Here is a 23,775-nt window from a genome sequence, read left to right as displayed (position 1 = left end):
ATCAGAGTTGCTTAATATATATGGCTACAAATATCTACTAGGCTATGCAATTGGCTACAAATGAATAAGTTTCTCATTAGCCCCTGCCGCCACTGCATTATATTTGGTCAGTAAGGAAAATCAATTTGAACGACAGACAAAATATATATATATGTATATATGTATATATACAATGATTCAGTGTGGTTCCCTTTCTCCAATACAGAAACACCTATGAGGAAAGGCTGCTTCATCTCTTCAATACTTACTTCCAGTTCTCCTGCTCTTCAATGCATTCACAGCCTTATAGGTGACCCCGCCCTGCTGGCTTGCACCCAGGAGTTTACCCACTTGAACCGGCCACACTATTTCCAGATTGCCGAATCCCATTGGGATCACCTCTTGTAAGTAGTGAGAATCAAGGTATGTGCCTAACGATGCTGACGGCATGTCTCACAAATGGTAGCAGACTTTGTATTGGCTGAGGTACAGTGTTCACACGACCAACAGCCCGAATCATCCAAGATTCTGCTAGGACCACCAGATTTGGATGATGTTCCCTTGCCCCTTCCACCTCTGCCCTTGCCACCCAAACTCTTCGAGCTTCCTGTCCTGCTGCAAGTGCCATGGCTGTCCACATCTGACAGACCATTCTCCAATGCTCGAACCAAGTTCTCAAAATAATTCCGTGTCACACTGTTGCTCAAAATAGACAAGAAAAAAAATTACTAAGAAAACATGGACGTTCCAAGGACAAACACTGCAGTAACTGCAAGCAGGATGAATAAGCAGATAATCATCTACAAAGCACCCTTTATTCACACGGCTAAAAGCCCACAATATACTTGTGTCCAATGATGAACAATTTCTTAAATAGTTAATGCCACGTTATGACATTATCCACTGTATGCAGGACATTGTTTGGGGTATGTTCCAACCCAACCAGATAATTACCACAGTTTTATTCATTTCCCTACACCCCATCATAACTCATCAAGACCTTCGAAGAAATTGAACATCAGCAGGTTATAATTTCTTCATCAGGACAACCTTGTGTCCAAGATACATCCAACAAGGAACCAAGCTATGTACTCCCCGGCCTCCCCCAACAATGCAATAAAGAATAGAAAGCTGGCAATTGTGGCCCATTAAACTTTCATTAGATGGCCCATGCAAATATTATGCTGAACTGTCTGACCATAGTGGGTTTCTCTTTTATTTCCTTCTCTGTTTTTTTTTTTTTTTTTTTTTTTTTTTGGGTTGGTGGTGGGGGGGGGGCATCAAAGATGCTAGGTTACCGTGGTCTATTCATTAATATGTTCAGCAAGAGAACATTCCCCAAAATTCTCAGACAAAGAAATGAAGATGCTTCTTGAACATGGAGCTTTAAATAAATTTTGTTTTATCACTTTTTTCTCTTTTCTCAGTTAGTAGTTTGTTTTAGTGTGTGTGTGTGTGTTTGGGGGGTGGGGAAATGGGGGAGCGGTGAGATCTGTCCATGGATAAAACAAAATCCAAAAAGTGAGTACAATGGACCCTTTTTTTTTTTTTTGGCATACCTAGGTACCAGGTATACAGTGCTCCTTACTCTCAAATTCCAAGAGATGGTTTCTTGGAGAATCAAGAAAAAATTAGTTTACCGTTTGGACCATAATGCTATACCCTTTCCCATTTCCAAAATATCCCAAGTTTTATCAAAACTGTGAACTGCAAAATCTCTAATAAGTTACCTGGTCAGCCCAGCCAGCTTTGTGCGGAATTCATTGAAGCTGGGAGTTGGGCCATCTCCGTTCAGGTAAACTTGTAGTTCCTTCTCTGCACATTGATGAAGCCTCTCTAATCCGGACTCCGCTTCACCTACCAAAGAAGTAGAGATGTTAAGACCTACAAACCCAACCAGCGCATGCCATGGTGGTTGCCAGGCGCCAATGTGAGCCAAGGTGCCCAAGGTTAGTTAGCACCATATTTGATGAAAATATGCCCCATTATCTGGCTGAATTTCTAGATTCAAGTGTTTTTTTTTTTTTTTAATTTTCCCCAAGGCGCCCAGTCACCTTGGCCATGTATGAGCGTCTTGAAAACTATGGGTGGAAGGAAAGATTACCTTGTAAGTACTCGAAGAATTGTCTCTTAGCATGTTCATGCTGAGGAAGATAATATCCATAGGCATAGGTCCACTTCAGCACTCGCCTGCATTCAATTATCTGGACAGGCATGGTGTCAGAAGAGATGACAAGGACAATTCAAGGGTGAAGAAGATGGAGCTTATATTTACCTGTAGCCAGGCCTCTGTTATGAATTTGAGCTGTGACTCAGGTTGGGACTGCTTGTCACTCAGCTTTTCAAGCTGTACAAGAGAATATTGTTAAACCCATATATAAACTATGATAGGCAAACATTAATATGACATCTTTGGTGTACAGAAAACATGTTAGAAAGATAACATTCCCTAACCCATGTAAAGCATAGAAGCAACTCTGGTACCTCTAAAATGAGTTGCTGTAACCATTCAATACTCAAATATAGAATTGTTTTACATTTAAATGGTTGTGTCATGCAAAATGACTCCCCGGTTGGATAATTTGGGGTGGGGGGAGATTCAGGTAAAAACACAACAGATAATGAAAAGGTGATGCACAGGAAGCACCTGTTAAACAAATACTTTCTTTTATTCTTGTCCGGTAAACAAACACTTATTCTTGCACTGTTTAGTCTAGTTTGTGTTTCTACTACAGCACACCAAAACATATTGTAGGACATTTTATAAGCATCTTGTACAAACAGATTTTAACAATAAATAAATAAATAGCTTACATGCACAGTTTGCATTTGGTTTAAATCTGCAAGAGCCTTTTGCCTTGACTGCACAAAAACAAGTTTTTATCAAGTCTATGTCAGTTATTTGTTAAAAAGAAAAAGTTACATGAAGGCTTCAGACACACAAACTTGAATATTACGAGATTATACTACAACAAAACATTAATTTACAAATGCAAAACAACACAACTTAAAATGCTGGAGAATTCCATTCTTAATTATTTTCTCCCATTTCCCTTCTTAACTACAAACAGAGTTCTTAATATGGTGAACCAGTAAAGATAAACCACTAAAGAGAAATCTGCTAGTACATATTAGCCAAAACAAGACTTCAGCTGCCACCAAGATAAACCGGCAATCTAGCATTTCCAGATCATTGATTTGAACAATGTAAAGCATGAGGAGCTCATTAGGAGTGAAAGATTGAAAAATGAACAAAATGTTGCATATCTAAATCTCTTTCTTTTTAATTTGGGAACTGGTATTAGTGTGTGCTCATGAGCGTATAGATATATTACAGCAGAGGTACCCAACGTTTGAGAAAACTATGCTTAAGGTACCTTGTATGAAAACTACATTTGAGGTGCCCCACTTGTCATATATCGACCTTTGCCCATGGAAGGGCGGACCTTATTATCCAACACCAACGAACCTGTCAGAATCCAGTGACTCCTCTAAGTTCTATGCTTCTCCCCCACCTTGCGCATCTCTCTCTCCCCTCCCCCGCCCTTTGCATCCCTCCCCCCACCACCACTTTAGTCCTTACACTCTACAACGATATGCAATCGAAGTACCCACAATGTGCTTTTCATCCAACCATTTGAGATAAGGCTGAAACCGCAATGAATGACATCGTGTACATCGCCTTCTCAGCTGGTGCACTGAAAGTCAAAAAATTCAGGCTGAACAGTGAGACCTTCATCGACTCCGTCTCAGAAGACACGGCACCTTATACATTGTAGGGCTGCCCACATTCGTTGTCGTCCGTGTATGCTTGACGACGCTGTTGACACTGCCACAGCCACTTCCACTTCCGCCGCTTGCTCGGATCGCACATCAAGTTCCTCCTTGCCACGAGCATGATCTGCACTAGGTCGTACTTTAAAGCGCAGAGGAAGCCTATGTAATCCCCAACAGCGAGGCCTTAGATGAGGCCAGGATCGAGGACCGAAACAGGGTCTACTTGTCTAGCTCCATAATCAAATGGCGTCGATGCTTTCCCAGTTGCAATGGGACAGAGAGAATGAAACCTTTAGCGGAGCAGCCTTCCTTTCCTCGAAAGGAGTACACATGGATGGGTGATTCTGCAGGTTTAGACAATGAGTGACACTACTGATTCCTGCAGCGAGCCTCTTTTTACTGATGAGAATGCAGCAAGCTTGTAGGGTGTAGGCTGTTGTCATGATGGCCAATCAAAAGACCTTCCAAAGGAACCAAAAAAACACAACAAAGAAGACGAAGTCATCAACATTGTCTCCCAAATTGACTTCCACATCATCGAGGAGTTCCAGAGCACCCAAATCCAAGCTTGCCTTTGCTACCACGGTAGCTGAAATGGAAATAATGCCTAATTATTAAGGTTTAATGCTCTAATCTGATGTAACAAAACACAGAGTAAAATGGCTGGTGAATTCCGTTTTTGCAGAGGGCAGAGAGGGGCGATGCAAAGATGCAGGGAGAAGAGGGCAGAGGTGTCAGGGGAGAGGCAAAGGGGGAAGGGAGGGGAGAGGGCAGGGAAAGGGGCAGGGACTGGGGAGAGGCAGAGGGGTTGGAGAATGGAGATGCAGAGGTCGAGGAAGAGGGAGTTGTAGAGGGCAAGGGAGGGGGAAGATGCAAAGAGAGGGGAGGGATGCAGAGGGCGGGGAGATAGATGCGGAGGGCAAGAGTGGAGAAGCAGAGAACTGAGAGGAGTCACCGGCTTCCGACAGGTATGTTGGCATCGATAATCAGCTCGAAGGATAAATGGGTAAAGTTGGAATTATGAAAAATAAGGTACCTCACACATAGGTTTTTCAAATGTGGGGTACCCTAAACGTAATTCTCTCATTCGTTGGGCACCTCAATTGTAATTTACCCTGAGGGTATTAAATACTTTAGCCCCCAGGATAACCACAGTAGCTCCATCAATTCTTCACCACTTTTCCAATACTAATTTAAACAATGTTATCCAAACCAGTTATTCCCTTCATTCAGCTCAATTATTATCAAAACTTGAAAGAAGAAAATGTATCAATGGATCTGGTTGTTGACATTCTAGTCATGGTGCTGTTTAGTAACAATGGTGACACTTGTGACTTGACAATACATCATGATGCTGTTTATTATTTATGGGGATGTTAAAGCCATGTAACTAAGTAGTACCGTGGGGGTCTTTCAGTAATTTGAGTTGTACTCAATCATGACTCTAAGGAGTAAGGAGTATTCATGATATATAATATACTGCCTTGCTTACAGGATACTATACACACAAACGTCCTAGTTCTATCTCTTTTCTTCTCTATCTCTCTTCTCTTCTTCTTTTTCTTTTCCTCATCCTTCCTCCATACTCAGATACTGATCTAACCTGTTTTGGTATTGTCACATGATACCAGAGTAGGTCTCATCAGTACTTGTACATTCTACTTCTCTGTTTGGAGAGTTTCTTTAGGACTTTTCTTCCGTTTGGTTGGCAACAACCAAATGCTGCATTATTGCTATTAAACCCCAGTTGAAGGAACATGAAAAAATAGGGTTTTCACGTGATGATGATGCTGAACATATGAACTGCTGGCTGGAGTTGCTGTTTTTCTGATGGTGGTATTCCTTACCTGCGCAGAACTATTCTTGCTGGAGATGGTATTCCCTCCCTCTACACAAGAAGTTCTGCTGATATGGAGCGCTGTACATGAAGTTTTCAGTTGCTGAATTTAATATGGAGTCTGGTTTGATTTCCTTTTTTGCATTAAATTGAAGATTAAAACTTGTGGCACCCCTGTTTCTTTTTGGGTTTTTTTTTCTTCTGGTTTGATCCTCTTCGATACATTATACTGGTGGAGATTAACCGTCTGCAGCACCCCTGGTGTGCTGTAATACTACCCCTTGCGAGGCCCCTGTTTTAGGGTAATTTTCTGATCTTCTTACTCGTTGCAGCACACCTGTTGTTTGGGGTATTTTTCTGCACCTGAATATTGGCTTTTTACTTTGATCCAACCATTTGATCATTGAGATATTTTGGGGGTTCATCTCCTTGACTAGACACAGTCATCTACCAACATTTGGTCTTCATCAGCCCTTTGGATTGGTACATTTTACAAGTTGCTCAATTCTGAAATTTTCCAGTTACTATTTCTGAGATATCAGTAGAGCTTTCAATCCAACCGTTGGATTCTGCTTATACTTTGGGGAACTTTCCTTTCATTATTGAGGCACTCTCAACCAGATTGCAAAGATCATCCGAGTGTCAGATTCAGAGTTCTTTATTGTCTACTATTCCTGGTAATCTCAAGATCCAGAGATTATATTCTAAATCTGGGATTATTTGAATCTCTATTCTCTGGGGTGATCTGATTTCTACTCTGTGTGCTGAAGTTATATATGTCTGGTTACAACGGCTGATTCTAAACCTTCAGTTGACTCTGTTAATGTTCAAATCACCTCTATCAAATTAAACGGTGCCTCAAATTATCTATTTTGGGCACAGGCTGTCAAAGTGTATATTGATGCCAAAGGCAAACAAGATTATTTGACTTCTTCCTCACATTCTTTAACTGATACAAAGTATAAAGACTGGAGCCTGAGAATGATACATTGCTCATATGGTTGTGGAATATCATGGAACCACCAGTGGCTACTAATGTCATGCTCCCTACTACTGCTAAAGGTGTCTGCGATAACTTGAGGGAGAGTTACTCGCAAGACAGGAATTTGTCGCGATTGTATGACTTATATGAAAAGATTTTTCTTTCAAGCGAAATGGCAAATTGGTAGGTGAAGATTAAAGTCCGTAAGGGTATGTGGGAAGAGTTAAATGTCTATCAACCTATCTCTAAGGATGTTGAAGTTCTGAAATTGAGACGTGTCGGTTTAGATTCTGAATTTCAGCCTGTGAAAAGTCAGTTTCTTACAAGACAAAGTGCCTTTAATGAATGAAGCCTTTTGTCGCATTCTGCAGGTTGTATCTCCTTCCCTTTACAAATCTGAATCCTCTCCTACGACCAAGGAAACTTCTGCATTTTTTACTTATAGTAGTGGTTGTGAATGTTTCTCAGGTGTATCTGATCGAGGTCGAGATTCATGGGGAAGGATGTGGTGCTGGTGGTCGGGGAGGCCAGTAGTCTAATCAGCCTTTATGCCAGTGCTCTCATTGTGGTAAGCTCAGTCACACTATTGATAAGTGTTGGGCTAAGTATGGTAAACCTGAGTGGGCACAACAATTGGCCAATTCCACAGCAACTGATGGGTGTTTTAACGTGGTGTCGTCTAATGATATACCAACTCTGCCTCTCCATCTGGAGCTAGTTCATTAGGCTCTGTCTCAAGATGACGATAACCCGCTACTTAATCATCTTCAACGGCTTGAGCCTTTCATTTCTTCAACAAATGTCACACTAGCCCACACAGGTACTACTGAGCTTCTAGCCTCCTCTCCTACTAGTTGTGTTATTGACTCTAGTGCATCACATCATCTAACCGGTAAGTTTATTGTGTTTTCTTCTTTCCATAAAACAAGTTATCCTTCCCAGGTGATTATAGCCAATGGTTCCCCTACTCAGGTTTCAAGTCTTAGGTTTCTTGTTTCTCCCACTACGTCTTTGTCATTGTCTTCTATTCTTCATATACCTCCATTGCCATCTGTTATCTGAGAGTCAAATTACTAACTAAATTGCTCTTTTTCTTTTCATCCTTCTTATTGTGCCTTCCAGGATTTTCAGACAGGGAAGTAGATAGGTGGAGAGCATGAGAAGAGTGAATTATATTATCTTGATGGTAATTTACTTTCTTGTATTGCGCCTGCTTTGTATGGTGGTCTGTCCCCCCCCCCCTTTTAGATTGACATTATTGATTAAGGTATTTGTCAGTCTCTAAGCTTCAATACATGGTTCTTGTGTGCAAATATATCTCCCAAGCATGAAGCTTGTGAGTTCAGAAAACATTACCGTACTTTCTTCCCCACACGGGATAGTTTTAGGAGTCGGTCTTTGTTTTCATTAGTTCATTCTGATATTTGGGGTCCTTGTCATGTCCAGAGTTGGTCATGTGGACACTATGAGTTGGTTGTATTTACTAAAAGATTGTTCAGAGTTTGTTCGTCTTCAAATGTTTTTAGAATGAAAAAAAAAAAAAAACTCAGTTTAATGCTTCTCTTAAAATTTCGTTCGGATAAGGCATTGGAACATACTAAACATTCAACTTTTTTTCCCCTCTGAGCATGGTATTTTACATTGAACTGTTCCTCGTACACCCCTCAAACAGAATGGGCCAAACAGAAAAATATACACTTGTTGGAGATTGCTTTCTCTTTATTGTTTCATATGAATATTCTAAAAAGTTTTTAGCGAGATATTGTTTTAACTGCTTGTTAGTTGATTAATCGCATGCCTTCCTTTGTTATCAACTATAAATCTCCTATAAGTATCATTTATCCTCATTCTCCCTTCTTTTTGTTACCACCTCATGCGTTTCGTTGCACTTGTTATGTTGATGTTTTACAACCAGGTATGGATAAATTATCTCCACCCTTCTTTTTGTTACCACCTCATGCGTTTGGTTGCACTTGTTATGATGTTTTACAACCAGGTATGGATAAATTATCTCCACGGGCAGTCAAATGTGTTTTTCTTGGTTATTCTCGTACTCAAAATGGTTATTGTTGTTAAGACCGTGTTACCCACCAATAGTTTGTGTGTCAATGTCACCTTTTTTTAGAGTACGTTGTATTTTTCTCTCGAGAGTCGTGGCATCTAACATTTTCTAGCCTCCAATTCCTAGTGTAGCTCCTTTTTTAGATTCTCCAAATACTTCTCAACCAGCTCAACTGCAAGTTTATAAGCGACACCCTAAATCATCTCAAAATGTGGCTGCATCCCAATCTCAGTTGCCCCTGATCAATCTGATTACTTGCTTAGAGTTCCTGCCTTTTCCTTTGCACCTACTGACTTACTGATTGCTTTACGCAAAGGTACTCGTTCTTGCACCAAACGGTCTCTGGTTGCTTATCCTACTGATAACTTTGTTTCTGTATCACCCAAAAAATACTTTGTTTCCATGTCACATCTTCCATCTTCTCTTCATACCTTTGCTTTGTCCTTATTGCACAACTGTACCAAAAACCCAACATGAGGTGTTGTCTCATCCTGATGAAAGTTTGTTATGGATGTGGATTTGGATGCTCTGGTCTATCGAAAAACATAGACCTTGGTTGATCTCCCTCCAGGTAAGAAGTTTGTGTGGTGTCGTTGGGTGTGTATTATCAAGTACAACCCTGATGGATCTATTGAGCAGCTGAAGGTCCGGTTGGTAGCGAAAGGGTTTATGCAGACTTAATAGTGGCAGTTATTTTGAAACTATTTCACCTTTTGCTCAGTTAAATTTATTCGAGCGCTTGTTTCCCTTGTTGCTAATCTTGACTGGTCATTAAATCAGCTGGACATTTAAAAAAAATGCATTTTTGTATGGTGACTTGCTTGAGGAGGTATATATGGAGCAACCTCTAGGGTTTGTTGCTCATGGGAGATTACTGGTATGGTATGCAAACTTTAAAAAGCAATTTATGTCCTGAAGCAGTCTCTTTGAGCCTGGTTTGATAAATTCAGCACAGTTGTTACTTGGTGTGGATTTACTATGTGCTAACTCAGAACATTCAGTGTTTGTTCGTCGCTGTGATTCCAGGGTAGTAGTGTTGATTGTATATGTTAATGATTATTATTATTTCTGGCATAGTCATCATGGCGACGCCATGGCGTTCAGGCTCCTTGGTCGCCTTGGACGCCTTTGGGCGCCATGGCGGTGTCGCCTTGATTTTTAACCCTCTAAAACGCCATGGTCGCCTTCCCGCCTTGATAACTGTGATTTCTGGTGAAGACTCTTTTGGTATTGATAAAGTTAACCTTATTTATGGCAGCATTTTCAGATGAAAGATCTGGATACCCTCAGGTATTTTCTAGGGATCAAGGTTGTGAGGAGTAGTAAAAGCATGAGTCTCTCTCAAAGGAAGTATGTGCTCAATCTTCTATCTGAGACCGGGATGCTAGCATCCTAACCAGTTTATACACCCATAATGATTGTAAGGAGCTTACAGATAAGCACCAGTATAGGAGGCTGGTTGGTAAACTTACTTATCTTTGATCAGGTCAGATACTTCTTTTCCCACAAGAGTTATAACTTATAAGTCAGTTTATAGAGACGCCCAAATGGGCTCAATGAGAGGCAACTTGTAAAGTTTTGTGGTATCTTAAAATTGCTTTAGGAAAGGGTCTAATATATAGACCTAATAGAAATGTTGATCATATTGGGTACTCTGATGCTGACTGGGCTAGTGTTGAAGGTGATAGGAGATCTACTACTGGTTATTGTACCTTTGTTGATGGAAGTTTGGTTACTTGGAGGGGTAAAAAATAGACCATGATAGCAAGGACTACTGCTGAGGCTGAGTACAGAGCTATGGCTCATACTGCAGCTGAGTTAATGAGGTTAAAGTTTCTTCTTCAGGAATTTGGGTTTCCTATTATCAAGCCTCTTAATATGTTTTGTGATAACCACGTAGCTATTTGTATTGCCAGCAACCCTGTGTTTCATGAGCGCACAAAGCACATCGAGGCTGACTGCCATTTTATGCGAGATGTTGTGATGAAGAAGTTGATTGCTACACTGTTGTTGGATCTGGGACTCAGCTTGGTGATATGTTCACCAAGGCATTTCTTCATACGGCTTTCCTCGAGGGTTGTTCCAAGCTGGGCATGAGTGATATTTATGCTCATACTTGAGGGGGAAGTGTTCTAGTCATGGTGCTGTTTGGTAACAATGGTGACACTTGACAATACATGGTGCTGTTTATTATTTATGGTGATGTTTAAACTTTAAACCATGTAAATAAGTAGTATCTTGGGGGGTCTTTTATTGCTTTCACTTGTACATTATGCCCCTCCCCAGACCCCGCAGTGGTGGGAGCCTTGTGCACTGGGTATGCCCTTTCTAGTTGTACTTGATCACGACCCTAAGGAGTAGGAATCATCCATTATATATAACATACTTTCTTGCTCACGGGATATACTATACACAAACTATGAGCTGGGTTCTCTCCCTCTCCTCGTCTTCTCTTCTCTTTTCCTATCCATTACTGATCTAACCTGTTTTGGTATTGTCACACTGGTAATGCAGAATAATACATTACCCATTCCTCATCCATAAATTCATTCAATCTTTAGTAAAGCGGAACAGTTCCCTGGAATGCTCATTCTTTGTTCAGCTCATACTCTCCATGCAAATTTAGGGAGCTTTCAGGGGATTATGGTCATACTCAGTTGTATCTACATTTTTTTAAGAAATGAAAATACAGTCTTATGTTGCAGATTGAGAAGAAAAAAAAAGTTCCAAAGAGTGTTCAGCTGATGATTATAAAATTATAATATTTTTCCATCCAATTTTTCAGAACACAATACTATCAGGAATAAGAATCACATTATGTGATCCTTCTGAACAACCTTAGTTCTCACTCAGAATGCATATAATTTCTTCTCTCTTAGCTGTTGGGAAAATAGTACCCTGTACACATTAGAACTCAATCACCAAAGAAATATCCTAAATTATTTTCTCTAAGAACATGCTAATCATGATAAGCAAAAAGTACAATCACCATCATCTGTCATAATGAAAAGGTGTTCAGAAACCAATTACCAAAATATGTGATAGATCAAAAAACAACAGCAGATTCCCACTCTCAAGATAACCAAAACACTCAACTAGCACTAATATCAAACATTGCAAGCACGAAAGGTAACAGTGTTGTTTCAGCTTAAGGAATGATTTTTGATGCGCAAACATCTAGAAACATAGCTACAAAAAAAATAAAACAAAAACACATCAAAGCTTGCAAGAAGTTCATAGAACCAACATACCGACTGGTTGGTTGCCCAACGTTCATAATAATGAGTATATCTCTCTAGAGAATTTTTAGCCATCTCTCGCCTTTTCTCAGTCTCATCATACTGTAACCAATAGCATAAATCATAAGTTACTGCAGCTCTTAATCAAAGATACCATTAAAAAAATAAAAACAAACAAACAGGGTTTAACTTGTTATCACCATATTGGTGACATTTGATTTTTGTAACCATGTATCATTTCCACCACATGGCAACTCAGATGGGGCTTAAATTTTGCGGACGAGAAGACCCCATGATAATGAAGTCTGGTCTAGCCTTCTAATAAGTTCAGAAACAGTCCAAGATAACAGGGTCAAAACGCCCAAAAGTAATCAAATTTAAGGAAAATTTTCAGAACTCAAAATAGACCATTTGCTGCTGATTAGAGAAGTCCAAAACAAATTGAAGTCATTCAAAACAGGGGTATCGCAGGTATGTATTGACTGCAGTAACTCAGTATTTCTCAGGTTCTGTTATGCCTTAATGATCAGCAATAAGATGTCCTAAAATAAACCATAGGAACAGTAGCATAGTTATCAAAGCGGGAAGGCAACCATGGCGTTTTAGAGGATAAAAAAGCAAGGCGACACCGCCATTGCGGCAAGGCGCTCGCCATGGCGCCCAAGGCGTCCAAGGTGACCAAGGAGTCTGGACGCCATGGCGACGCCTTGATAACTATGAACAGTAGTAACTAAATTGAAAAAACTGAATTTACTCACTTAAAATCGCAGAGGCAGAATAGAGGAAATAAGATAGAAGAAGAAAGATGAGACTTGAAGAATCTCACCCCACTCCTAGGCTAGTATCTCACCAACCACTCCAGCCTTTCACCGGGAACAGAATCTCACTCCAGCTCTGTTTCTCACAGAATAATTGCATAAATTCAAAAGACCATTGCAATAGAAAACATAAAAATTTCCAGCCCATGACCCATATAACCCATTAGGCTACTTATTTAACCTATTAGACTAGGATTTGGGCTTGTTCTAAGCGTGAAATACTTGTAATGGAACCTCTCTTGATCTACATCACATAGTCCTCTGTTCACATGTCACGTTTCAGCCCAATAGGAGTTGTGAGTTGTCTACATTGCAGAACAAATCTTTAAAAAAAATTCAGGACTACAAAGAGGGTGCACAGAAATTCATGGGAGGATATTGCTGATACATTGAAGGGGAAATAATTGAATTTGAGGCTGAAATTTGACATGTGGTTAATCCAGACCATTTCCTAGATATCCAATGGTTTAATTTCCCACATCACTCTTCCATGTGGTAGAATGAGAGCCACGGTTACAATGCATTTATCATCATGTGTAGTGAGAACAAGATTTTTCCCAAAGAATGAAAGAACAGCAGAAACCCATAAAAAAAATCTTACAGCTCCCTCTTGCTTTGCTGTCTCGTAACGATTACATGCATAAAAACCACCTGTTCTCTCACCATGATCTGTCCATGCACCAAGGCACAACCTGCAAGCATATATAGTTAAGCGCCATGCATAAAGAATAAATGAAGCCAAAGTGATCATAAAATAAAGGGAATGTTCACAGGCAGAATGAAATTCATCTGTCTATAAATCTTTACACTACAGTCATAGAATCCACAGTTGATGACTTAACAATATACTACAGCAAGGAAACAATGATTAATACACAGATTTAGAATATCTTACCAGCAAAACTCAAATTTACAAGGAGGTGTGCATGTGATATGCATACAGCCCTGGTTCTTCTCAATTGGGCGCTTGCACTTGGGACAAGGCTTCGAATTAGCTAATATCCTGAACATCATATCAGCAACATAGATTAGCATTGTGTAAAAGATGCAAGGAAATAAATAAAATAAACTCACATGAATTACTCAACTAGATAGAAAACAAGAGACCATCTTAGAATTTAATATTTATGGGAAGGACAAATAATATAAATATTTCTCAGAAGTTCATGAAAGAAGGTAGCAAACATTAAATGAAGGTCACTTCATGTAACAGGGGGAATTAGATCGTTCACATCATCTACCTTCTTAACTCCATTTCTCAGATTTGCTGATATAGGCATATAGCACATGATAGATATTCACATTATTCCATTCCTGCTAAAACCTACTATTTTCCTATCACATAGCACTTACATTCTGCTAAACTTCTTTCACACCACCACAACCTACATGCACAACTTTTACGAACCTTTAAGATATCAAGAGGTAGAAGGACGATTAATTTTGGATCAAAATGCACTAGAAAACCATCCATGATCATACTCATGGGCTGATTCAAAACAAAATAAAGTTTAAACAACTAAACATACACTTAAACAAACCTAATAATGGGCATGCACATTCTAGAAAATTTTGACATATCAAAAAGGAGAAAAGGGAACCAGTCAGAGACTATTTACACTACCAATTCATATTTTCAGATTCAGCACCATTCTTCAAAATCCATTTAGCTACAGTACTGCAGTCCACCGGTCGGTGAGCTTCCTCTGTACACTGCAAGATTAAACTCAAAAAATTTGACTTTTCATATCATTATTAATTAAAAAACAAAAATATTATTTGCTATATACTTAAAAACAGCATATACTTTGTCAAACCACTCAGAAGGCACTTACATTCCAGCAAAAACTATATGAGCAGTGGCATGAAACGTCATAGCTCGCACTTCCAACAACGAAATCTACAGCATATTCACAGCCCGGAAAAGGACACCATTTGGTCTGCAAAAGAAAGGAAGGGGCAAAGGGCAGTAAAGCAGATGAAAACAATGCAACACTGCTAACTAATTTCTTAAAATATACAGTAGACAAATTTCCATTAATCAAAGAAAAAAGGAGGTTTATTTATCAAAAGTATAGACAAGAATAGGAACTTCCGTTTCTTTTGATTTCCTCTTACGTCTGTTAGGGGAGTAAGGAAATAGAAGTAAACAAATAGATACAATTAAAGAAATGTAGCATATAGCGATATTGCAAGTAGCCAAGTACCTTCCTATTGTCTTCAATATAAGATCTAAGAAGGTATCGAGAATACTTCTCCGTATCTTCATTAGAAGCCAATATACGTATCATGTCTTGGCCAACAGCAGCACCACATGATGGATCAGGACATCGCAACATCAAACATCCAGGACCATCATTAATTGATGTGCTAACATAACCTGCCAGACAGAAACTACTTTAAGTTCAACATCAGAATCAGATGGGTTCCACAGCAAACAAGTGACCTAGCAAAAGAGAGACAGAGAGCTCAACAAAAGAAAATGTATCAATGCTACAATATTTTAGGACCAGAAATATCATGCTCCAGATAACATGTGCTGAAGCAACTTACAAACGAAAGAATCTCAAGGCTAGAGACCATTAGTTGATACATCTACCATGTGGCCACATGTTTAAATCCAGCTTACATACTCGGGGGAAAATAAATAAAATAATGCAAAAGTGTAGTAGAACAGACACTTTCCTAGGCTTTGCATAACAGGCAACGCAATTTGAGCCACATGGAGAGATGGCGGGTGCCTCCTTATCATGGCCATATATCAAAATTTGGTGACCAATTTCAGATCATATGCCCCACCATCATGTATGGAACTTTACCCTTCGTATTTAAAGCTGTCTAAACTGTTTTCAGAAGCTCAACTACTCAACCATTCCTTTGCGGCTCTATTACATGACGCATGGATCAAGGGTGGGCATACCAGTGCAGTAAATTTCAGCGCCAGATAAGTTGCTTAATGGCAGTCATGATTAACAATTTTGCTAGGCCAGCACAATGGCTGTTGCACCACCATGAACCCAATAATGAATCATCAGAAATAAAGTAAGAAATCACATAAAACAATTAAATAAAGTAAGAAATTACATTAAACAAAACAAAGGTTTCTCCTGAAGGATGTTCAACGTTTCTTTCACCCAAGGTCCTCGGGCTAATGCAGCACAGAACTTGTGGAATAAACAACGAGCTCATACACGATGCTGACTTTGGAAACAAAATGCCACAGAAAGAAACGTTCAACCTAACAAACAGTATGTTGCCATTACCACTACTGTGAATATGCAATTACAAACATGATTTTGAAGGAGAACAAAGCTAGTTAGGCCCAGAATAAGTAGTGCCAAAATCGTTTGTTCTACCACTAGTTAACAGGTTTTCACTGACTCAAGAGAGATATAACATGACATGAACTTTATGTTAATAGGAGATATATCTGCTTGGAAAAAAATAAAAGAAAAAGAGGAAGCTTAAAGCTAGCCCAACAAAAGTGAAACAAACCTGCCCAACATGCACCACAAAAGGGATGGCCACAAACAGCGGCAGTCATCCTATCACGAGGATATGTCTCGAAACAGATTCCACAAGTCACCTGCAAACAAGAGCATCAATTTTTTGTAACGAGTGTGCGGAAGAAGCCTAATGTAATAGTAAGGCAAAGCTGCCACCACAAGCAACAGTTATAATAAGCATGAAGAAGCAGATCTAACATAATAAGCAACCTCAAGGCAAGATGCAAGATACATGCCACAAAGGTTTGGCCACCATATTAAACGACAATAAGGAATTAAGATACCTTGATTACGAAGTTAAGAACAACATAAAAGACGCTTACTTCTTTAACGTTTTTGGGAATTTGAACCACTGGTTTCTCTAACAAACCAACAGCTTTGCGTACTTTGTCCTCATCTGCAAACCATGCATCATGCACTTTACTGACACTCCTGGCAAACCAAAAATTAAAATTTCTCAGCAATATTGAAGACACCAAGAAACATAAAAGAAAGTACTATTGACGAAGCCAATAAGATTTTGCAGAGAAGGGTAGATTTCATAAATTGTGTGGTACATGCTAACATTGCTTTACACATACAAGGACATACTATGCATAATATTCCACATGATTAGAGCCCACCTCTATGATTTAAGATCATAAAAAAAGAAAACTTTGCCAAACAAGTAGCTACATGAAGAAGATAGGTCAAATAGGGGAAAACGGGTCAGGTCTGTTACCAATTATAGTGGCGGAGCAGGATGCTAGCTGAAATTCTTGATATGGAAAGCACGGTAGATATCATTGTAATATCATCATCCTGGCGTTGATGTATATCTGCCTCACTCAATATGGTATAGTTTTGCTGAAAGGCCATACCCAGTAGAAGATCAAAATCAAAAATGAAGAATATCACTAAAAGTTGCTATAGAGTAGGGTGACAAATTGGAGGAACAAAAACGCACATATATTCAAAGCAGAATAATAAGTACATCAACAGGGGGGGGGACTGTGAAAGCAAGGGAGAAGATTGAAACCCAGTTGCATCACTTCACAAGATGGTATATGCCTGTGAATCTTCCCCTAATTTAGTAAGATACTTCCCTTCCATAACTCTCCCTACTAATATCAACATTTCCTGTTTCTTGTATCTTTTTCTCATAACTTTTAAGCATCTGTTAGCACATGTAGAAGCATCTCCCAATAATGAAATATCTAAGCAAAAAAAATCGAAAACCATAATAAATGTTAATTCTTTCCTCTTTTTATCAATGAAGGAAAAGAGTGTCAACCATTCTTTTATATTGCGAGGCAGCTGAAGCCATGCTCTTTCACATCACTTTTTGATACCACATTCATTAAGTCTTTGACACTCGTAAGGAATTTTTCTCCCTCATGACCAAGAGAGTGTTTTATGGAGAATCCTTCCATTCATAATCATATAAGAGGCAGGGCTCAAATTAAGAGAACTTCAAAAGCATGGAATGTCCATTGCCATATATGTGTTGAGGACACAAATTAAGAGATCATCAAGAGCATGGAATGCCATTGCCAAGTACAGGTTGAGAGGCATGTCACTAACTCGGTCTTCAAATGGGCTTGTACAATTTGCAGATCTCAAACCAAGCAGATTCAAGACCAAGTAGGAGACTTTGCTGACTCCCATCTATCAAAACAAAACGATTATTTACTTCATAGCCCATATGAAATGTATGCGTAAAAAGAGATAATAAACGGCCCACCCCAACGCACCATACATCTCTCTCTCTCTCTCTCTCTCTCTCTCTCTCTCTGTGTCTCTCTCTGGGGGGGGGGGGCACCAAAATTTCTTTTTCTTTAACCAAAAACTGATAAAACGGAAAGCTCTCTTTTTTTTCCCTTTTTTTTCTCTGATAGGTAAAACGGAAAGTTAGTTTCTTCAACTCCAGCATGGTAGAAAAATGATCATGGAGGTTTGTCTCTGGCGTAAAGTAATTATGCAGCTAGGATTCTCAAAAATGAGTGGAACTTGGATTTATAATTTTTAAAATAGTTTTATAGCTAGTAGCGCCTCTACATCAGGAAATATGTCAATATTTCAATATTGAAATCCTCCTCACACTGTCATCAGAACATCATTTCATAGAGATAAAGTCTTGTAACAAAACCTCCAAGCAAGCAGAAGAAGAATGATGCAGATCTCAACTAAAAGAAGGACGAGAAAGATCTCCAATGGTTTGGGTTGGTCTGACTAAACCTGTCCTAACTCATTCCACACAAGCTGGCTGAGTTAGGACAAAGCAGTACCAGCGAAAGAAGAATGACGCAGATCTCAGCTAAAAGAAAGACGAGAAAGATCTCCAACGATTTGGGTTGGTCAGACTAAACCTTGAATCAGTTTTCTGGTTTGAACCAACCCAGTGTTTCAGTTTCTCATACAAATCTGGTCCTGTGGTTACTATTCACGGTTACTGTTCATGACCAATTCAATTTTGAATTACTTCTTTTATTTTAGGGTAAATTACACGTACACCCCCCTATACTTTGCCTTAAATACAAATCAACCCAAGGTTTCAAAAAGCGAACGAGTACACCCCCTGTAGTTTCAAAACCATGCTAAACTAACTGACTGTTAGCCATCCAACGTTAACTGATGGCGTGGCGTTGAGAGTGGATATGAAATGTCCATTTTACCCTTAGATACTCACTAACCTAAACAGTGGGTGAAGAGATTCCCCCTTCTTCCATCTTCTTCCCAAAACCTTAATCTGCAAAAAAAAAATCAGAAACTTAGAAAGATATGCTGTGTTCCTGTTGGTTGCTGCTATCCTGATTCCTATCCTGGTTTTATTTCCATCTGATGATGGATAGAATCAATCAGATCTCTGTTGACAACAGAGGAAAGAAGAAAATTTCTCCCTTGGGGTTTTTCCCATTTATTTTTCTAATACATATAAATACATGGATTGTTTCTGATATCAGATTCATTATTATTGATTTTATTTTATTTACAATTATTATATTTGGATCTAAATTGCTTGTCTTCCTTTTCTTTCCTTCAAAATTTTTTTCCCGCTGATGATTATGTTTTCCTATTCGCATTCTTCACATTCTATTTGGATCGAATCCTTTTATAAGTGAAATGGAATTGGAGTGAAGCATTAAGTTGAATGGAAATGGATGGATTGAAGCAAAGGATCGAGGCAGGAGATTTTTCGATATATGAATCTGATTCGTATGGTCCCTTCTAATTTCTTGAAAATTAAAAGGGGTTCAAGAAGTTAAGAACAATTTTGGCTTCTCGGGGAATCCCAGACTTCCAATGCATCTCAAATCCATGCGATGGTGGGAGGCTGTAGCCTTAATTTTGTGAATCTCTTAAACCCTATAATAAAGAAGAAGAAGATCATTCAGTTTCAACTCTCAAACACCGAACATTGTTTCTTCTTGCATCTACAAAAAAAAATTTCAAAATTTCCCCCCGTGGCCCCTTCTTCTTCTCCCTCTGCATTTCTGCTATTTCCCTCATCGATCCTTCTTCTCTGTTTTCCCTTTTTCTCTTTTTTAATAAAGCAAATATAGGGCTGCAGGGGGCCAAACTCCTTTCTCCTTCTAATTCTTCTCCTCGTCCTTTGGTTCTGCTTGATTTCCCCACTTGATCTTGGCATTATTACAATCCAAGGTTGCAGAACCTTTTTAATAAGCTTCTATTTTTTTTTTTTTTTTTTTTTTTGCAGATTAGGGTTGTGGGAAGGAGGATGGAAGAAGGGGGAGTCTCTTCACCCACTGTTTAGATTAGTGGGTATATAAGGGTAAAACGGACATTTCATATCCACTCTCAACGCCATGTCATCAGTTAACGTTGGATGGCTAACAGTCAGTTAGTTTAGCATGGTTTTGAAACTACAGAGGGTGTACTCGTTCACTTTTTGAAACCTTGGGTCGATTTGTATTTAAGGCAAATTACAGGGGGTGTACGCGTAATTTACCCTTTATTTTATTAATATTTGTTTACACAGACGAGAATACATCTTATAAATTCCAAATCTGTTTTGGAGTCTGTTTTCTTTAGCATTTTTGTTCCCTAGTCAGTTCATATTACCTTTTCAGTTAGGATTGATTTAAGCCTTTCCTTTTTTAGTCTGAGCCTGAGTCTGCCTAGCACTATTCTTTATAAGTTTTTAAGGGAGTACAGCCATACCCACGAATTTGGTGATAAGAAGAAGCTTTTCAGCTCAACAGTAGGTGGATTTCAGATCTATTTCTTAGGTGGATTCTGAGTGTTCTGTTGTGGATTCAGCAAGGGGTTCTGGTGGATTCCAGTTCCCAACAGGTAAATTCTTTGTTATCTTCATTCTTCATTTCTCGATCGAGATCAGGTTAGTGATCTGAACTTTCTCTTCATGCGCATGTTTTGGTTGACTGATTCAAGTTGTTTTGCTCAAGTATTCTGATCTTCTATCATCATACTGAATTTTCTTTAAAGCTCTTTTATTGTTTGATCTAATGAATCAAATCTTTGCTGGTTTCTGAGAAATCCTTCTTTAACTAGGATTTTTCTATTTCTTAAGTTCTGAAACTGAATTTCAAAACATTTCGATCATTTTCACATCGACTACTAGTTTCAAAATCAGATCTTGCTATTGATTTCTCAGTGTCCTACTACAAGTCTGATATCAGAAAATCCTGTTTTAAAGGTTCTGATTTAAGTTCAGATATCAGATTCTGCTCTACTGTTACAACTGAGCTTCTATTGCTATTGTTCGCTTGTCCTGAGTATTCCTTACTGCTGTTCTGAGAACTTTCTGAATTTGCTATCAATTCTGGCTCTTAAGCTTCCCTACCTCAAGTAGGATACCACAGTAACTTGGAATCTACTCGTTCGATTGCTCTCAGATTTTAACATCTTATTCTCCTTCATAAACAGAGTATTTGATATAGTCAAATCTGATTTTATGTTATTCAATTTCTCTGACCTTTCGTTTCTTACTGTATCTGTGATTCTGGTTTTCTTTGTGTTTCTATAAATTAGTAACCCTAGGTAAATAGAAACCCATCAAAGAGGCTTGACTAGAGCCTACGGTTGCAGAATTTCCAGCATTTCCATAGTTCTTAGTGTCTCTAGGGATCCTACATTGTGGACTGGCAAAACAAAATCAGTACAAACTTTTAAGTCCCAAGACAACTTCACCAAAGGCGATGATAGGTAATGAGAAAATTATTGGTCCAGTTCAACTAAGATCTCCAAACAACATCTGAGGGAGGGGACATAGAGACATCTGGTTTACCCCCTCATCCCAAAGGGCTGTTGGGGCTAACATTTTTCATTCTGCAGACCAGAAACCTAAGAAGCTCAATGGACGTTTTCATCAGTAAAACTGATTCCCCTCCCCAATGCTCCTTCTCAACCAGAACCTTCATTTACCCTCTCTGAATATTTCAAACATAGGAAAAAAAAAAAACACATTGCCTCGTACAATTGGGGGGGGGGGGGAGTTTACAACTGTCTGAACAGTATGATCAACTGCTTTGACATTGGGAAATTCATCTTCCACCTTGTTCATTCTGCCATCCTATTGGTAACCAAAATTCCAAATTTCACATCCTCCTAAATTTAATTAGCTTAAAAAAGCATCTAATTTGAAAGAGTATACAGTCCATTCACTGTCTGGACAATCTTCACGAGATATGACTCATGCTAAAAGGGGCAAATAGGCAAATAGATCTGCTGAATTCAAATTTCACCATATCTCCAAACTCTTTTCTGACATCTTAGAGTAGGCCCTTTCTTTGTAAGAATTCAGTTTCATCCAGCCTCCGTACTACACAAACAAGACTTGTACAAATTCCGCATCCCCCTCCCAAAGCTCCTACTTCTAAGAAAAAACACAACTAAATTAATTGACTTCTTAAGATATGAAGCCCAAAATTTTACCAACATACAAACGAAGCAATTGCTAGTACTAGCCTCAGCAGTTACCAATGAACCATATTTAACTAATCAGCATTCACAAACCAAGCCTTATCAAACCCCAAATAATCCATATCTGAAACCTCCACAAGTTACATGAAACAATCCATCCATGATCGACTCTTAGTAATTAAAAAAATGTCCTTTCCACATTAAAGAGTCCATCTATTAGAAGAACTTTTTCACAGACTTGTCAACAAAAGCACCCCCACCCAAAAGTAAATAAACACCAAAAGCTGCAAATCAGAAACAAATACAAGATTTCCCTAGCCACATACCAGAACTAGGATCAATGGATATTCCAAAAGCCACAACCAAAGCCCAAAAAAAGTAAGAAGCTCAAAGAGAAGCATAAAAGCACTTTTTATCAAAAAGCTACCAAAATTAGGGAACAACCCCATAAAGGTTCCATCTTTAACTCACCTGCTGTCTATGCAACGAGCTGTCATCAGAATCATCGGTGTCATTGAATTCGTAATCCCCATCATCATCATCGCTCGCCATGGCAGTCTCGCCGCTGTAGAAGTCGTCCAGAGACTCCACATCGTTCGCATCGTGCATATCATCCTCTGAATCCAACATCCCCACAACCCAAACCAAAAAACCCAGAACCCCCTAAAAATTCCCCAAGCCTCGAACCCCCCTTCACCCAAATGATTACCCAAAAAAAATATATTTTTGCAACAATACAACACCAATCCACGAATTAGGGCATGAAATCGGGAGAAATCGAGGTCGAAAACGGATAAACAAAAGTAGAACAGCGATTGATTGAGAGGAAATCGAAGGAACTCTATAGGGATTTGGGGCGAAGATTGAGCGTAAAGGATTTTTGTTGTTCCTTCTTTACCCTGTTGACAGGAATCTCACGTTTTTATTTATACGAGAGAGATTAGATATTAAAAATCCTAACTTTCGACTAAATGGGAAAGTTGAGAAATGGTTGCTATCAATTTTTCAGAGAAAAGTAAAAGAGAAGTAGGGAAGGGAATCGTGGTGTGTTTTGATGGTGTACACCGTACACCAATTGTCACCAATAATGGGCCCGACAAACCTAACTTTTAAGTGGGGGGGTTCAGGGTTTATTACCCCAATTGTGTCCATTAGGAGTTCTAGCCGTCCAATGAGAAATAATGAGGATTTTAATGACTAGATTAAGTAGACGACCATTTGTTATTATGGACAAGTGGAAGGCCAACTAAGTTGACTACGTTCAAGCTCCAGCTGTCCGATGAGAACGATGAAGTGAATTGTATGGTTGAGATCTCTTTATCCAAAAAAAATGGATGGTTGAGATCATGGTTTGAGGTATCAGTGATATACCTGATACTGCACAGTTTTGAATGTGACCGATATCAATACTTACCTCGATAGGCTCGATATTGTATCCGTGAAACGATATGGATAAGGGGTAAAATAATCAAAAATCCTTTTTTTTTAATAAGAAAGTCATAGGTAAAATTGTCTTATAAGGCCAATCCGTGTTGATACCGTATTGGTATCTTATTGATTTTGAAGGTAACTAATATCCCAATTCAATATCGTGCACTACAACTAGGGTTGCAACAGGGTCGGATTATGTCGGATTTTTTAAAACCCCAGTCCAACCCTTAGTCCATATAATTAAGCCTAAGCCTGACCCGA

General features: G+C 39.0%; 1 protein-coding gene across 1 annotated transcript; it reads right to left on the bottom strand.

Annotated features, from left to right (window-relative positions):
- Positions 1-169: 169 nt before the first annotated feature.
- LOC122671678 (probable E3 ubiquitin-protein ligase ARI8) lies at positions 170-22,879 on the bottom strand. Its single transcript, XM_043869040.1, has 15 exons — positions 22,555-22,879; positions 16,922-17,046; positions 16,524-16,632; positions 16,190-16,280; positions 14,902-15,074; positions 14,530-14,634; positions 14,319-14,407; positions 13,590-13,697; positions 13,296-13,386; positions 11,889-11,978; positions 2,794-2,841; positions 2,255-2,326; positions 2,084-2,183; positions 1,710-1,836; positions 170-675 (listed from the first exon to the last, which is right to left on the bottom strand). Exons 1-15 carry the CDS (start codon positions 22,711-22,713, stop codon positions 411-413), a joined length of 1,752 nt encoding a protein of 583 aa, XP_043724975.1. The 5' UTR covers positions 22,714-22,879; the 3' UTR covers positions 170-410.
- Between the last annotated feature and the right edge of the window lie 896 nt (positions 22,880-23,775).

The sequence above is a fragment of the Telopea speciosissima genome, chromosome 8 (assembly GCF_018873765.1).
Source record: "Telopea speciosissima isolate NSW1024214 ecotype Mountain lineage chromosome 8, Tspe_v1, whole genome shotgun sequence".
NCBI lineage: Eukaryota > Viridiplantae > Streptophyta > Magnoliopsida > Proteales > Proteaceae > Telopea > Telopea speciosissima.
The sequence above is the reverse complement of the archived record's forward strand: the minus strand, read 5'-3'. Positions and strand labels throughout refer to the sequence as shown.